This window comes from Camelus bactrianus, chromosome 5, assembly GCF_048773025.1.
Source record: "Camelus bactrianus isolate YW-2024 breed Bactrian camel chromosome 5, ASM4877302v1, whole genome shotgun sequence".
Lineage (NCBI taxonomy): Eukaryota > Metazoa > Chordata > Mammalia > Artiodactyla > Camelidae > Camelus > Camelus bactrianus.
In genome coordinates this window covers 98373686-98390603 of record NC_133543.1, presented here as the reverse complement: position 1 = coordinate 98390603, position 16918 = coordinate 98373686, and the positions used below count along the sequence as shown (strand labels likewise).

The window sequence follows — 16918 nt, the reverse complement described above, 5'->3', positions numbered from 1 at the left end:
TCATAAAGTTCAGCAAAAGGCAAAACTGTAGAGTTGATAAAAGATTTGGAAAAGGGATTATTATAAAGAATAGTTAAGAAATTCCTGCAAATCAAAAACAACAATAACCCTTATGGAACAGCAGACAAATGATATGGAAGGGCAATTTACAAAACATAATCTAAACTATAAAAACTAGAAAGCTGGATAATTCTAACTGTTGGCAGGAATGAGACGATATAAGAAGCCTCATGAATTGCTAGCAGAAGTGGCCGTAATCACTCTGGCTTGGAGCAAAGCCTCAGTTAATAGAGAACTGCTCCGCTGTCTTGCTTTATCCTCTGCTTATGTATTTCCTTTGGGGACTTCAGGGAGGAATGGCTGGTCTAGCACAGGATTTGGGTCTTAGACATTGTAGGTCCTGATCATCTGTCTCTACCTGAATCACATGTGGTATGGCTGCATTGTCCAGTCAGTCTAAAAGATAGGGAAGCAAAAATTCCCACTGTATACTTCTAACACAGGTCTGAACAAGGCTTCACTCTTTTTTTAATGATATTTTAAAGCACTGGCACAAAGCATTGTCCAAAAATCATGGTTGATGGGAAATTGCTATATATTTGATTTTCAACATAATTTCTGAAGCAAACATAACTGTCTTCTATTTGTATTAATCATCATTATACACAGTGGAGAACTCAGATACAAAAAAGATAGGGAAGATTTGATCTTGGACTCTGGAAACATTAGCAGAAAGGAAATGAAAATAATTAGCTCTGATAAAGAAGGTTTCCAGACAGTCAGGAGAAAGGGTTTTCAGTAACCCCAAAGTATCACAGGAGAATAATCATATGGATCTGTTTTTCTCAGCCAGAGGGAAATACAGTTCCTTTCTATCCAAGGAAAGAGAACTTAAATCTAGGTACTGAACAAATCTGTTGTTGGAAGGAAATGAATTTTAAGTGAGAAAAAGGGCTCTTCCTGACTCCTCAAGTTGACTTGGGCAGGCCTTAGAAGGAATAGTAATACACTGATTCAAACCTCAGAAGGGAACAAGGATTCCATGTGGATTCTCCCTTCAGAGAAGAGCTGAAGGTGGCCAGAGACAGAGGAGAAAATTCAAAGAGTCACCGACTCTACATTCAAACCCATGTACAGTCATTAGGGTACTGGCAGAAGCTTGTCTTCAGACCAGAAAGCCAAACAAGATCTCTGGCAGAACCTACTAAGGTAGAGAATAGGAGGAATACATTTCAGTCTGATTAGGTCAGAATCGACAAGATTCAGAGGCCACAACTGTTCTTAAAATTCCCAAAGATGTAAGACACAGAGCTACTGTATCACTTAGTCACCATGTTTTTTGTCCTTTGGAGTTTTCTAACGAGGCAAACACTACTCAATTATTTGACACCAAAGAATATTTATTTACAGGGCTGTCCCAGTCTCTACACAGATGGCAGTTTTCTGTGCTGACAATAACACTACTACCCAGAAAGTTGTAAAAGCTCAGCCTCAGGACCTACAAAGGGGGCCCAGGTCTTTGGCCCATTCTCTCTCAGGGCCTGAGGATGATCCAGATCCATGCTGTCTTCCTAGAAGAAACTACTATGTAACAAGTCTGAGAAGCCCAGAGAAAATTTTCTCTGAATGCAAGATAGGTACTCGCTGCAGAGAGCTGGGGCTCTCTGCTCACTGACCAGAGACACTAGTAGTTATCGTAAAGATTCGAATGCTTCCTGAGCAAAGTGGGATATACAATGCATACACATGTAATATGTAACATTTGCTTTGGGTGAAAAAAACATGGTATTAAAACAAAAAACAAAGTACTCTTTTGCACACACATCTGAACTAGGATTAATAATCCATCTGTGACTACAAAACAAAGCAAAGAACTTTTCTAGAAGTCTTAGGAAAAGTTTATGATGTTCTTAAGGTTATGGTTTGTTTCAATAACAAATCTCAAACCCTTAAATGGTGCAAAAAGTACTAACATCCTAACTGTAACCAGATTTTATATTATTCAGAGAAGAAAAGCTGGTTGAAATATCCTAAAAAACACCATGATTTTTAAAAGAGCAAATTGTAATTTTCCTAAATATCAAGAGGGCAAGAAATGAGAAACAGCCATGCGGTTTCACAAACTCTCTTTTTAGAGGCTGGCAGGAAAAAGAAATTGGTACCAGATACTGAGGGAAGGATTAAGGCTGTTCCCTCAGTCAGGGCCAGTAAGGAAGCAATATAAATAACAGTAGGATAGGAAGACCGTAAAAAGAGTAAGGAAAAAAACTGCATACAGTGGACTTGTAAAGCACCCAATGATATTTACTTGCAAGCAAGATGGAAGGGAATTACAACAGAGGACAAATCAAGAGCAGGTCTGGCATCAGAACTTCCCAAACGAAGGACAAAGTGAATCATTAGTATCCACCCCAGGCATCAATTCTGCCAACACTTCCATCCATCAATATTCCCTTGCCCTTGTATTGATACCAATCACTAATGAAAAATTATAGCATCTTATCCCTTTGATTTGGAGCCTAGGGGAAAAGATACTGCTGAGGCCTGCCAAGTCTAATCACCTCAGCTAGGCTTCCACGAAGTTGATTTGGGCCAAATACTCAGTAAGTTTTAAAGTACGCCTTTGCCTGGCTTTGTCCTTCAAGGATCTCTCTCCCTTGGTGATCTTGCTGATGAAGGATTTGGCTATTTAGGGTCCTGGTTATTTCCCTCTCTTCTCATAGAAAAGACGTGACTCACAGTACTGACACCATTATGATAATACACACGTACTCTCAGAAGAGAGTCACAGTATCCAACTGTTTTTTAAAGGAAGGAAGAAAAAATCATCACAAGAACAGATTTTCAAAGAATAACATCCAAATGAAATCGGCTGGGCCCTGATCAGTGAGCTACTATTTATCTAAGCAAGCCACAAAACAAAAGGAACCTGGGCGCCCTCAGGCCAGCACAGCTGGTAGGACAGTGAGGAAGCAGTAGCCCCTTCATTCAGAAAGAATTTCAAAGTTGCAGAGTCCTTCTGAATGAGAGTACTTGGCACCAAAAAGCAACAAAGCTTTTAGAAAATGCTCAGTGCCCACAGATCACTAGCTCATCAGCAGTGGAGAAACAGGATGACCCTTATGCAATCACTTCCTGAAGTCACCTCCAACTTTCTTCAGGATGTCACTGAGGTGCTCACCAGTCCCTATCACAGGGTGTCTGCTGAACATCCTCCTTTAGTAATCTTCTGGCATTTCTTCTAGCCTTTCACAGGGACTTTGCCAGAGGCAACTTCCTGATAAAAAAGCTCATAATCGAGTCGGCCTAGCCAGGTAAATTTTTTCCATTTCATAGTATGCATAAAACTCAATTTGGCTGGAAAACATATTCCTGCACTTCAAACCTCTTAGAATCTATACATTGAAATATTCCGATTTTCACTGCTATTTTCCCTCAAGTTTCCCAGAGTGTGGCCAGGTAGGGCCCTTGGACACAGCTCCTTATCTATGTGTTTACAAAGGCTTTTTTCTGCATCCAGGGAACCCATGGCTTAAATTTTGATTAGAGAAAATAAGACTGGCTTTTTTAAAGGCTCAGAATCAAAAGACTTTGTAACGATAATCCACTTATCAAATTTAAGGTGATCCATTCCCACCACTAATGACAGAAATACTTAAAAAGTGTTCTGAGTTAAAATAAAGCAAAATCCAGGGTAAAATGAAGTGCTTTTTTGGTAAGGATTTTAAAGATTGGTTTAATTCTACTCATAGAACCACCCACAGGGTGGGATTGGGCTCATCACAGGAAATTTCAAGGTTAGCTATCAACACAACTCAAAACCTACTAGGAAATGACAACAGCAACCACTGACCACACAAACCACCAGCAGCAACTTCATCCCCTCTGCACAACCAGCAGCTGGAAGCCTGTCAAAGATCCCCTTTGCCTAAAAGCAGCTACAGGTCAGAAATTAGGAAGATATCAACTGTAATGTGTGATTAATTCTGTAGCACAGAGAGAATTCCAATACTTAAAACCATCTACTAAAATAAATTGTCAAAGAGCAGTCCAGTACTCACCTTTTTCGTGAACACAAACTGAGATTTTCTTAACACCATCAACCAGAGCATTTTGCGTGTGGCCATGTCCATCTTCTGAGTCACTGTCATCAAACTGAGCCTCTATAATGACATCAGGACTGTCATTATAGCCTTTCAGGGACTGCTGCGGGAGATGGCTTCCACAGAGCTCTTCAGGGAGATCTGATTCATAGGCACCTTCTGTTTCTTTGTCATTGCTCTCTGGTTTAATTACCTGAAGAAAATAGAAAAGTTCTGCTAAATCACTAGAGGGAAAAAAGGGAAAGAACAGATTTTTTGTTTTTAACTTTTCTCTCCTAAGGATAAAACTGCACATTCAGAAGCACTTGACACTCACCATGTAGTCTGAAAAAGGATCTTTATTCTCCAGATACACAGACTATCTTATGGAGATGATCAATCCAGTAGCGCCAGATTGGTGCTCAGCTCTTCAAGATGCCCAAGACCAATGCTATATCCACTTCTCATTTTTCTGATGTACATTTTCATCCTCTCACCCCCAAAGGCCTTTAATACCACAAATACTGCTTCATAAGGATTCATCACATGGGATCAATTAGAATGTTGGGAAATGATAAAAGAACTCAACATAGTATGTCACTACACTCACAAATGAAACCACAAGAATATAAGATGAAGTGGAAAAAACAAAATTTTGAACAAAAGTTTATAAAATGTTCTCATAAAAAATATAAACCTTAATTCTCCATTTTGAGGCCTGAGATCACTAGAGAAAGCACACAACTGACAGACATTTACACTAGAAGAATGAAGCATTACAAAATATGTCAAATATTTTTCATTTTTTAAAAAATGAAGCAAATAGGAGAAAAGAATCCAGCTACTAATCCATTCAATGAGTTAGTCACATGACAATCATATGACAGTACTCTTTGATTTCTGTGGGCACTATATTAAAATACACCAAGTGTTGTTTACCCACTAGGAAAAAAAAGATAACCCTATTGCAAATTCGCCCATCTACATTAGCAAAAAAGACAGCAGATTTTGTAGGTCCTAGATGTTACTTACAACACCATATCCTTTTAATAATCTATTGCTGGGTGAGAAATCAATGTGCAATTTAAACATATAATCAAGATGTGATCATATATATATGAATTTGATCACTATTGGTAGCATGTTCATTTCATTCCTTCAAACAAATGCTGGAAGGTCAATCTCATGCCAGGAATCCTCATGAGGCCTATACTCTAGAACAGACGGTGAACAACTGACTCATTCAACAAATCATTACAGAGTATCTTTCATGGTGCAGGTGCTGTTCCCAGCGGCCAGGATACAACAGCGTTCACAATCAAAAGTCTAATAGTGAAAAATGCTAGTGAAAAAATATATAATATGGAAATGCTGGTTATTAGAGAGTTAGGCTTGTTCAGCCGGTAGGGTGACTGGGGGGATGTGTCCTGGAGGAAGTGACATTTGAGCAGAGACCTGAATAAAGTGAGTGAGCTTCTAGCAGTTTCTCTGCGTGTTTATATTTGAGAGGTCTAATATTTTTCTGAGTTTAACCCTGAGGTTTCAAATTAGATGTTTGCCTTCAACAAACCAGATTAATGTTCGAATTAGATCACACAAAGATCATGCTTAATGAAAGATCTTCATTTTATACAAGGTAGAAAAAGTTATTAAAAGAAATCTTTCCCAAAACATTATAACGTCACAGATTTCAATTAACATTAGTCCCCAGACAATGAATATTATATATACACCCAGAAAATCAAAGTAAAATATTACAAAGATATTCACAATCAGAATACAGACTATATATAGAATACATAGAATATATATATAGACATAGGTATGGAATATAATATTTATATATCTATATATTATATATTCTATAAATAGAGAGAATTTATTCCCAAAGTTTTAAAAAATTTGACTTCATGAAAATGGGATAACAGAAAAACTTGTATACAATGGTGAATTTTTCTGAGCAAAACTGTGCCTTTTTGAAAACTTGATTCCTAATTTCTGAATACATTTATTGAAATTTTTTCAACTCTTGCCATGTTCTGACCCTTGTCAGATTCATTTGTTTATTCATTTGTTCATTCATTCATTTATTCATTATTTCCAGGTTTGCTCATTATTTCCCAAAAAACAAGGATCCTTTTCTTTGATAGTAAAACAAACAAACAAACTAAAAATGTTCAACTGGCTAGGCCAGAAACCTCTAAAAAAGATTCCCCTCAGGCCCCTTCCTGCTTGAGAACATTAGAGTGAAGCAAAAGCTAAGTGTTAAATTAATATACAATTATAAAACCAGCTCTCCTCTCGACACTTCTGCCTTGACATTTGAGTCCTGGTTTTCATATTTGACCCAAAGTATATCATTCAAAAAACAGAGAATTCACTGACGGATTAGAGAAGGAAAAGAATCTGCTATCACTCAAATCAGCAAATCTATTCAATCTCCTTAAGTGTGCCTGGCAAATTCAGTAACATTTAGAAGATCTGCCCTTGATATCTCCAAAGAATCAATACAACCTTGGGCACTGTCAGAACAGCCCAAAGCACAGGCAGGAGGTACACAGGCATATGGTGCCTGAAGCACGACGGCTACAACATTACCACTGGTCTACTGTTTTTCTACATCATACTATACATACTTTTATCTCAGACAGAGAAGAGTTGGGGGCAAGGGTGAAAGAAAACAACTGACACTCTGGAGTTAAGACTAGTAGGTAAGGGGGAGGGTATAGCTCAGTGGTAGAGTGAGCTGCTTAGCATGCACGAGGTCCTGGGTTCAATCCTTGGTACCTCCATTAAAAATAAATAAACCTAATAACCCCCCCCCACAAAAGTAAAACAAACAAACAAACAAAAAACTTAAAAAAAAAAAAAAAGACTCGTAGGTAAAATGTGGTCTTTTGGAAAGGTGTCAAGCAAAGGCTCTAGGCCTTTGGTTTCTATTATGTATTTATTGCTGTCACCGGTTTCACAAAGGATTTGATTCCCACAGACCATAGAGAAAATATTACAGGGGCAACCAGAATTCTGACTTTATAAAATTTGAAGGCTCAACTATCCCACAATGAAAGATAGTCTTTGTATGTATGTGTACGTGTAAAATACAAAACGAATTCTGTAATCACTATGATTCTGCCTACCTACATATTAAGAATTATGCTTTGGCTTACACATACAAAGTTTGAGGAAAAGTCAACGGGAAGAGGAGACCAGTAGAAAGAAGTAACCAGAGTACAGCAAGCTTAACTGTGTACAGTACATTTCAAAACCGACTCAGTTCTGACTTTAAACCATGATAATCTCCATGGTTTAGATTAGCTATACTTAAGAATTGGTGTTTTAGGCACTAAGAGTTTCAGCTAATTAAGAAGGAAGGAAATATGGTGGAAAAGAATATGAAAATGAATATATATATGTTCATGTATGACTGAAGAATTATGCTGCACACCAGAAATTGACACAACATGTAAGCTGACTATACTTCAAGAAAAAAAATACATATATATTTAAAAAAAGAAGGAAGGAAAGACTTTAACTACTACCATTTTGTCATTACTACTGAAATAATGGATTCAGAAAATGATCATCAATGGTTGCTAAATGCTGATTGGGGTGGAGTTTTATAATAGATGGGCGAGAGTAGCAATACCTGAACCCACTGATCAATATAAATACCATAGAAAGAGAAAGAACCAAAGTGCTTCCTTACGCACTATACTTTGGAAGTACATTCCACCATCTATGCAGTATTTTCCCCCTAAATTGAACTTGAATTTGACCTGATACAGGGAACAGAGGAAGATGTTAAACAACACTAGGCAGAGGATTCATTTACACTCACTCCCTACATGATCTGATCCAGTCTCATTGCTTTAAATCTCTCTATACACTATTAATTCCAAAAAATTAAATGTCAAGCCTCAACTTTCCCCTGAATTTCAGACTTGCATCCAATTGCCTACTTGACATCTTCATCTGGATGTCAGCTGGCACCTAAAGAGTACCCTCGGTCCCCATCAGAACCCACTCTTCTCCCAGCACTGCCTCTCAGCAGATGGCACCAAACTACAGCATCACCTTTGACTCTCTCCCTCTTACACCCCACATTCAGTCCATCAAGAAAGCCCACTGGCCCTTCCTTTAAAATATATCCTTTTGCCATTTCCACTGTTATTATACAAATTCAAGCAACCTTTATCTCCTTGCAGAACTACTGCAATAACTGGTCTCCTGATTTTCATTTTGGACCAAGCAGCTAGGGTGACCTTTTTAAAACAAATCAGATCATGTCACTCTCCCATAAGCTTCCCAAAGTCTCCATCACCATGCCACAAGGTCTTGTCAAACCTAGCCCATATCTATTTTTCCATTCTCATTTTCTACAACTTCTTCCTTTGCAAATTACACTCCAATCCTACAGCTAATCTTGCTATTCCTAGAATACCAAAACCTTCCATCTTGAGATTTTTGCACTTACGATTCCCTCTATTTGGAAAACTCTTTCCCCAGCTATGCACAGGGATTGCTCTCTTCATTTTGTTCAGGTCTCTGCTCAAATATCCTCCTCTCAGAGAGGCGGTCCCTGATCACATCAACTAAAACAGCCCCACCTTGCTGTTATTATTCTATCCTCTTACTCTGCTTTATTTTTCACTACCTGACAATGTATTACATACTTATTTACTTTCTGTCTCTCAATTAGGATGTAGGTTTCATGAGCACAGAGGCTGGCTTACTCACTTCTATATTCCAACAGTTGAGAACAGCATTTAGTAACCACTCAAATATATGTTGAATGAATGAATGAATTGCAATTAATTAGGATATGTCCTGTTTAGAGTCTGCCTTTCCTGATAAATGTAAGCTCCATGAAGAGACCATGGTAGGCCTGACACAGTGTATACTCAAGTCTCATCTGAATGACTAAAGAACCAGAGATGGCATCTAACATTTCCACGTAACTAAAATCTACCAATCTCTAAAGATCTAGTACAAATGGCTTGGATTTTCTATAACCCAGAATCCACCACAGTCTTCTCAGTTTATCCTCATGCCCTACTACCTGCCCCAGACAAGAGTAATTTCTCCCTTAACTAAAGTTCCAAAGCAATTTATATCTACCTCTTCTACAGCACTTCTCACTTTTTTTCACTATACTAGTGTTGTCTATATATGTGATTTACCTCATCTGTTAAGACTATATACTCATCAGTTATAGTTTATATATCTTTGCATATTCTATAGCAACTTGCATAATCAATCTAGGTGGTCAATATTTGATGTGTAAACAGATAGATAAAGGGGTAGAAAAATGAAAAAAATGGATGTGAAAGACCATCAGGAAGCAAGAGAGCTTTCAGAACAATTTCCAGACACAGGAGTATGTGGCTTAGAAAGTAGCAGCCCAATCTTCCCTTGCTCTGTAAAGTTAGAGGCCTTCTTCTGTGGGACAGACGTTGAAAAAGTTGAAAAGCCTAGTTCAGTGGTTCTCAGTTTTGAAGTTTAGCAGATCCCCCTGAGAATCAGGTGAAAGCTATAAACACTTCCTCCACAGAAAAATATGCATCTACAAACAAACAGAAAACACTCCATAAGAATGTACAAGTAAGGAGGATAAAGTCTGGTGCTGAAGGCTACCAGTTCAGGTTGATCCATATTCTGGAGAGCTCTGGGTTCAGAGTGAAAAGAGGGGGGCCTCAGGAAAATGCATATATTACTGACCTGGTTAACTGAGGACTTTTTAAATTCCTCTGGTTTCCTCCACAGACCTGAGAGAGGCAGCTGACTGCACTTGTTATTCCGAGTGCATGCTGCAACTGAGATTATTTCTCCTTTGGAGATTTAGTCTAGTTTCTGGAGGACAGGACAGAAATGGATTAGTAAGGGAATCAAATCACATCACCGGGTCATACAGAACTTTTTCACTCTCAGTCTTGTCCCATGAACAGGATGGGATCAGCATCACATAAGCCCTGCTAATAAAAATAAATAGTGAAAATATAGGCAGATATCAGTTGGGGAGTCCTGATATGAAATAAAAGTGTCACTTGAAGGTACTAAAAATGCTCAAGAAATAGCACACTATAATATTATTAATTTTAATTTCCTTGAACCATCCCCCTGTTCAAACCCAAACACACACACACACACACACACACACACACAGAAATGTTTGTCAGATATACCCTGCAGTTAACTTTACCACTGATAGATCTATAATCTACCTATTGTCTCATTTTGGAGGGTACAATTGGGTGATGTAATGGAGTGGCAGTGTGATGAGAGGAAAAGGTGATCCCCCTTCTCCAGCAGGCTGCAATCCTTATGCTCTAGGGGGTGGAGAGAAGTAATCCGGCCTCTTCAGTAGTACCTGGGAGTAACCTTGAAAACTATTAATGATAAAACTGAGAGAGGGCTATCAGAAGCCTACCATTGAAAGGAATAGGCCTAAGTCCAGAATCCTGAGTTCAGAGACACAGAGTGTAAAAAATATACCTTTTGGAAAAGGAGGGTGAGTGTAGCATGACTTCTGTACTTTAAGGGGAACATAAGTCCTTTGTCAGCAAAGAAATGGCAAACTGCCTTATAGAACACCTCTACTTTGAAGACAAGAACGCTTGCTAAATCAGAGACACTATGCAATCATGTGAATGGAAAATGGCTAAGAAAGATGCTACTCTAAAAGGCTAGCAGAATTGTTTTTAGAAGATAATATTTGAGAAAATATATAGGGAAATACATTTTAAACATGACCAAAAAGCACTACCATGAAAGAAAATGATAAATTTAACTCCATTAAAATTAAATTTTTCCTTTTATCCTAAAATAACATAAAAGAAATGTTAAAAGATAAATCGTAGAAGTGCTCATATCCAGAATATATAAAGAACTCCTATAGACCAGTGAAAGACAATCCAATAGGGAAAATGGGGAAGAGGCTTACAGACACTTAACAAAATAGTGAATCTTTATCACCAAATAGCCAATAAAGATGGAAAGGTGCTCAGCTTCATTTGTCATCAAAGAAATGCAAATTAAAACCACAATGAGATAACACTACAAACCACAGATAGGCAAAAACTAAAAATCCTGACAATATCAAATGTTAGCAAGAATGCACAGCAAGCACTACACTGCTGGTATGAATGTCCACTGGTCCTGCCCTTTGTAACAGATCAAGACTGGGAGGGAAAGTAGAAAACAGATCCACTCTACTCCTGCCCTGGCTTATTCCATTACACTGCCCTGCCTCACTCAGGATTTTGACAGGTGAACACATATAAAGGAGATTAAGCTGGGAAAGGACACCTATGCAAGAGCAAGATAAGAAAATGCAAATTTTCCTTTAGGAAAGGCAAGTAACAGTGAAAATGTGCAGTAAGAGTGAGAAAGGTAGATGAAGAAGTAGATATGAAGAGCTCTGAATGCCAAGTTAATGAGCCTAGTCTTTACTGTAAAGTTAGTCCAGTGGGGAAGCAGGGAAAAGTAATTAAGAGCAGGAACTGTAGTCTACACACTGGGTTTGCTCTGCTGCAAACCACTTTGGGAAAGTTACTTAATCTCTTTGAATCTCAGTTTCACTAAGCATCATTAAGCCAAGCGTCAACTGAAAAGAGAAGCTGAGAACAGAGCCCTGAGAAAAGACTCAAAGGGGGTTCCACAAGGATAGGAGTTAGTGAACCTGAGAGAATTTAAATACAATTACAAATACTGCGAACACTAAGGATGTCATTATCACTCTTCACATTCCTACTGTACAATCTCCCTTGTGCTTTACACACATTAGCTGATTTGATCCACACAATGACCTTGGGTGATACACAGAATAATTATCTCCATCTCACAGGGGTAAAAACAAGTTCAGATTTCTCACAATCCTACAGCTACTAAATTGCAGAGCTGTGACATGCACACAGATCTAGGGCTCTAAGTCCACTGCTCTTAGTCCTGGACACTCCTATGGGAGAGTTCCTGCAAAAAGATTCAGAGTGAGCTTTGCACTGCCATCTCCCACCATTAACACCCAATGCATGATGCCTCTGCTTCTTTTGCCTGTCTGGCAAATACCCAATCAAAATTTAAGATCCAGCTCTTCAGTAAATGCTTCTCTGACTAACTTCCCCCATCTCTTAAGAAATGTTCTGTTTCCTTCCTTTGTTCCACTACTATTCCTTAACTATTCTTTCATTATATGGTTTGTTGATCAGGCTATATATATTCCATTTATTTTTTGGCATATTTCTCTCTTCCACCAGACAGCAAGCCACGCTACATTCATTTTTTATATCCCCCAGAGGTTCCCAAAATGCTTGGCATATAAAATATGCTCAATAAATATCGGTTTCCTTTACTTTTCTTCTGAAGAGAACATGAAAAACTTGAATTGGCTGCAAAAGAAGCATTCTTTAAAAAAATTACAAGAAATAAATAACTACCAAGCAGCAAGAGCCAGCTAAATTCAGATGCTTGTCTACATAATGTTGATACTGCACTGTCCTGCACTAATGCACTGTGTCTGGAAACCACGGAAGAGACACCAATCATTTTATCACAGTTGAAACTTACCATCATAAAAAGCAAATATATGGAGATTCCTCAAAAGACTAGGAAAAGCCTTACCATATGACCCAGGAATCCCGCTCCTGGGCATATATCCAGAAGGAACCCTACTTCAAAATGACACCTGCACCCCAATGTTGATAGCAGCACTATTTACAATAGCCAAGGCATGGAAACAGCCTAAATGTCCATCGACAGATGACTAGATAAAGAAGATGTGGTATACTTATACAATGGAATACTATTCAGTCATAAAAACTGACAGTATAACATCATTTGCAGCAACACGGATGTTTCTGTTTCTGGAGAATGTCATTCTAAGTGAAGTAAGCCAGAAAGAGAAAGAAAAATACCATGTGAGATCGCTCATATGTGGAATCAAAAAAAACAAAACAAACAAACAAACAAAAAAACCCAAAAAACATAAATACAAAATAGAAACAGACTCATAGACATAGAATACAAACTTGTGGTTGCCAAGAGGGTGGGGGATGGGAAGGGACAGACTGGGATTTCAAAATGGAGAATAGATAAACAAGATTATATTGTATAGCACAGGGAAATATATACAAGATCTTATGGTAGCTCACAGAGAAAAAAATCTGACAATAATACATATATGTTCATGCAGAACTGAAAAATTGTGCTCTACACTGGAATTTGACACAATATTGTATAATTATTATGACTCAATAAAAACTGTTTAAAAACAAAACAAAACAAAACAGAAATACAAAACAGAAACAGACTCATAGACATAGAATACAAACTTATGGTTGCCAAGGGAGCGGGGGGTGGGAAGGGACAAACTGGGATTTCAAAATGTAGAACAGATAAGCAAGATTATACTGTATAGCACAGAGAAATATATACAAGATCTTATGGTAGCTCACAGTGAAAAAAATGTGACAACGAATACACATATGTTCATGTATAATTGAAAAATTGTGCTCTACACTGGAATTTGACATATTGTAAAATGACTATAACTCAATAAAAAAAGTTTAAAAAAAGCAAATATAAATACATATGCAAATGAATAAAACTGGAAGATATTTAAATAAATGCATTTTTCTAAAATAATTCTAGGCCTTCATGTCTAAATTATTAACATGAATAATAATTCATGTTATTCATGAATATAAACCCAAATATAATCCCAAATATAAACCCAAATATAATCATAAAGTTCAGTTACCAATTTGAAAACAATAGTTTTAGCAAGGAAAATCATTAATGCCTAGATAAAGAAGAGAAAGCCTAGATCTGAGCACAGATTCCAGGGACATCTCCTGATTCCTGCAGAGTGTAAATAAAGGATCAATCTGTCCCTCAGAAGGAGGGTGGGAGGATGTTTACACTGAGCTGTCAATTAGATCAACTGCAAATAGCAATTCAAACGCACCAGAATAAAGAAACCAGTCACTTCAAAACTGATATTTATTTGATTTTTCTTCCCTACCTTTCATAATTAATATAATGTATTTCAAAACTGGGGAGCAACAGAAAGAGTCCCTGTAACCAACTTAAATGGAATCCTAAATAAAAATGCCAAGTAACATATCCATCATGCTGGCTTACCCAAACTCCAAGCACGAAACATTTCATAGTCTTCCTGTGTACCAATATAGAAAAACTCTTCCTTGAACATAAAAGCTATCTCTGAAGGGTGCTATTTTAAATCCTGTAAAAAGAGCCAGTCTATATTAGCCCTGGAAAATTCTGCTCCAAGCATATAAATTCTGTGACACTCCCCTGGGGCAGGGGGTTGCTATCAACTTGGTAAAATGGAGTTTTCCAAAGAGATTTATATATGCCTATGTCCACAGGCACTTTCTGCTGAAAGGGCTGTTTAAAGCAGTGTCAGCTGAGGGCTTTGTGCACAGGGGATAATGCCCTGCCTATCCCACTACCTGAGCCTCTGATTCAGAGCTAATGTATGTCATGAAGTCCACCTAGGAGCCGCTTTTCGTTTCTTGGCTCCTCTGGTTGGGCTTAAGTGACAGCACTCACTTGCCACACATGTTTTAACAAACTTTCAAATCCCTTAATGGCACACTTGGGACAAAGTATAATACACTGTTCAGGAAATACCTTGGAGCCAAGAAAAGCAATTGATATTTCCACAGGGAGTTCTTGACAAGGCTTGCCAATAAGCTTCTTTCATTATAAAATATGACCATGGATACTATTATTTTAAAGACATTACAGACATTCTTAAAGGTATATATGTTACTGGGAACTTTGTTTGCCTATGGTAGTTAATCCAAAAGTACCTTTTATTTAGTTAACAGGAGTAGAACTATCCCTACTCTTCTAGTTACTCAGGCCAAAAATCTTACCATCTTTATCAATGGACCAATTCCTCCCTCTCTCCCTCTCTCCCTCTCTCCCTCCCTTGCCCACCGTCACATGCATCAGCTCATCCTATCAGCTCTATCTTCACTGCCCTACAGGCACCACCCTGGTTCAGGCTCTGTCATCTCTCACCAGGATACAGGCAAGACCTCGCAAGGGGGTTTCCGCACTTCTACTCTTGCCCTCTTTCAGTCTATTCCGCACACAGCAGTCAGAGTGAGCCTATGAACTGTAAGTCATAGCATGTCAATTCTCTGCTCTAAATCCTCCAAGGCGTCCCACCTCCACCAGAGCAAAAACCCAAATCCTGCCTGATGTGCGGGCCCTACCTGATCTCTGCCCCCACCCCATGATCCCTCTGTCTGCACCTCCAACTATTCTCCACCTCAGCCTCTTCGCTATTCCTTGAACACGTCAGGCCTGTATTTGCTGTTCCCCAAGATTTTCACAAGGATACTCCCTCACTGCCTTCAGCTCTTAAAGTCACCTTCTCGAGGAGGCCTTCTTTGGTCACCCTATTTAAAAATATCAACTCCACCCCCAAATTCATAGCTTTCTTATTTTATTTATTTTTCCTCTTCAGTACCTACCACTATTGAGCATGCTACATATGCTATTTTGTTTACATTATTATGTCCTTTTCCAGGGAAACGCAAGCTCCACGAAGGCAGGGACTTTTTTGCGTTTGTTCACTGTTACATTCGCAACACTTAATACGGTACCCAATACAACATCTCCCACACAATTCATCTTAGTGTGCTACTATCACCTTAATCTTAAAATATCAAAAATCATTCCAGCCCTTCCCCTCAAATCACTTCCCCTTCCTGTTCTCTTTTTTACCAACATGACTGCCACTTTCTTCCAGGCCTTTTCAAACTCAAAACCTCACTACCATATTTGACTCTTCCTACTGCCAAACATACTGCTTCACCAAATCCTTCACTTGTCTTTTCACTTTCAAATATAAGTGCTCTTATATTTCCACAAATTGCCTGGTATTCTCAGTGCCACCATCCTACACATTTACAGAAATAAAAAATCTTATTAAATTACCTTCTTACTCAAAAGCTTTTGTGGATTTCTCTTCCCTAGAGAAACTAATTCTTTGTTCTTTGGCTTATCATTTGAAGACCTGGACATTCTCAATGCCCACTGACTGTTTTTGACCATTTTCATTTTACTTGCCAATTCCTTCCATTATACACCATTCACAGGCCACTGTAAATTCTTTCCTGGCTTAGATCACACCAACTCAAAATCAGGTTTCTAACAACTTAGAACAGCGGGACCTGTCTCCCTCTATTTCTCTGTGAGTACAATAAGGAAAACTATATAACCACCTTTTTTAATTGTTTGATTTTGTTTTAAATATTTTAAGAAAAAAAGGGGAAAGGGCTCTTGGAGAAATGATCTGCATCAAGGGGCCCTCCACTGTGCAGACCAGGGTTAGACTGCAGGAGAGGAAGAGTGCAGAAGTCTGACGACTCCGGCTTTAGGGTCTCTGGACAGTGTTCCTAAGAGATCACAGGACTTGAAACAGAATTCTGGTGTCCTGTAACATATGCCTTCTCTCCTCTTCTGCATGGCAACCACAAGAAACTAACTAACCACACCTCACCCTGATACAACCAAGCCTCTGTACCTGGTCACCAAGAAGTAGGTGTAAGAAGCAGGTGTGCTTCCCCTTAGAGGAGAGACAGTTCACAGAACACAGCAGAATCTAACTAAACTCCATAGCAAGGTATTCAATATTTTGATGCCAGAAATGAGCAGAGAGGTAGGGAAGATAATTTGGAAGAATATCACATCAAGTTCTGAAACTCAGGAACAGATAAAGTGAAGTCAGGCAAGAAGCTAAATAGAAGCAAACCTCAGGGAATAGTTCGAGAGAGACAGAGACCGAGACAGAGAGAGACCCA

The 16918-nt window shown here is 38.5% G+C and overlaps 1 protein-coding gene across 3 annotated transcripts in view; it reads right to left on the bottom strand.

The window, feature by feature from the left end:
• The window catches only part of DIS3L2 (DIS3 like 3'-5' exoribonuclease 2), a 321952-nt gene that overhangs the window by 223347 nt on the left and 81687 nt on the right, over positions 1–16918 (bottom strand). For 2 of the 3 annotated variants that reach the window (XM_074364485.1, XM_074364486.1), the window contains exon 6: positions 4062–4296. In XM_074364485.1, the coding sequence (XP_074220586.1) occupies positions 4062–4296 (235 nt within the window). Of the gene's footprint in view, positions 1–4061; positions 4297–16918 lie in introns of those variants that run through there. The other variant, XM_074364487.1, reaches the window with a different exon arrangement.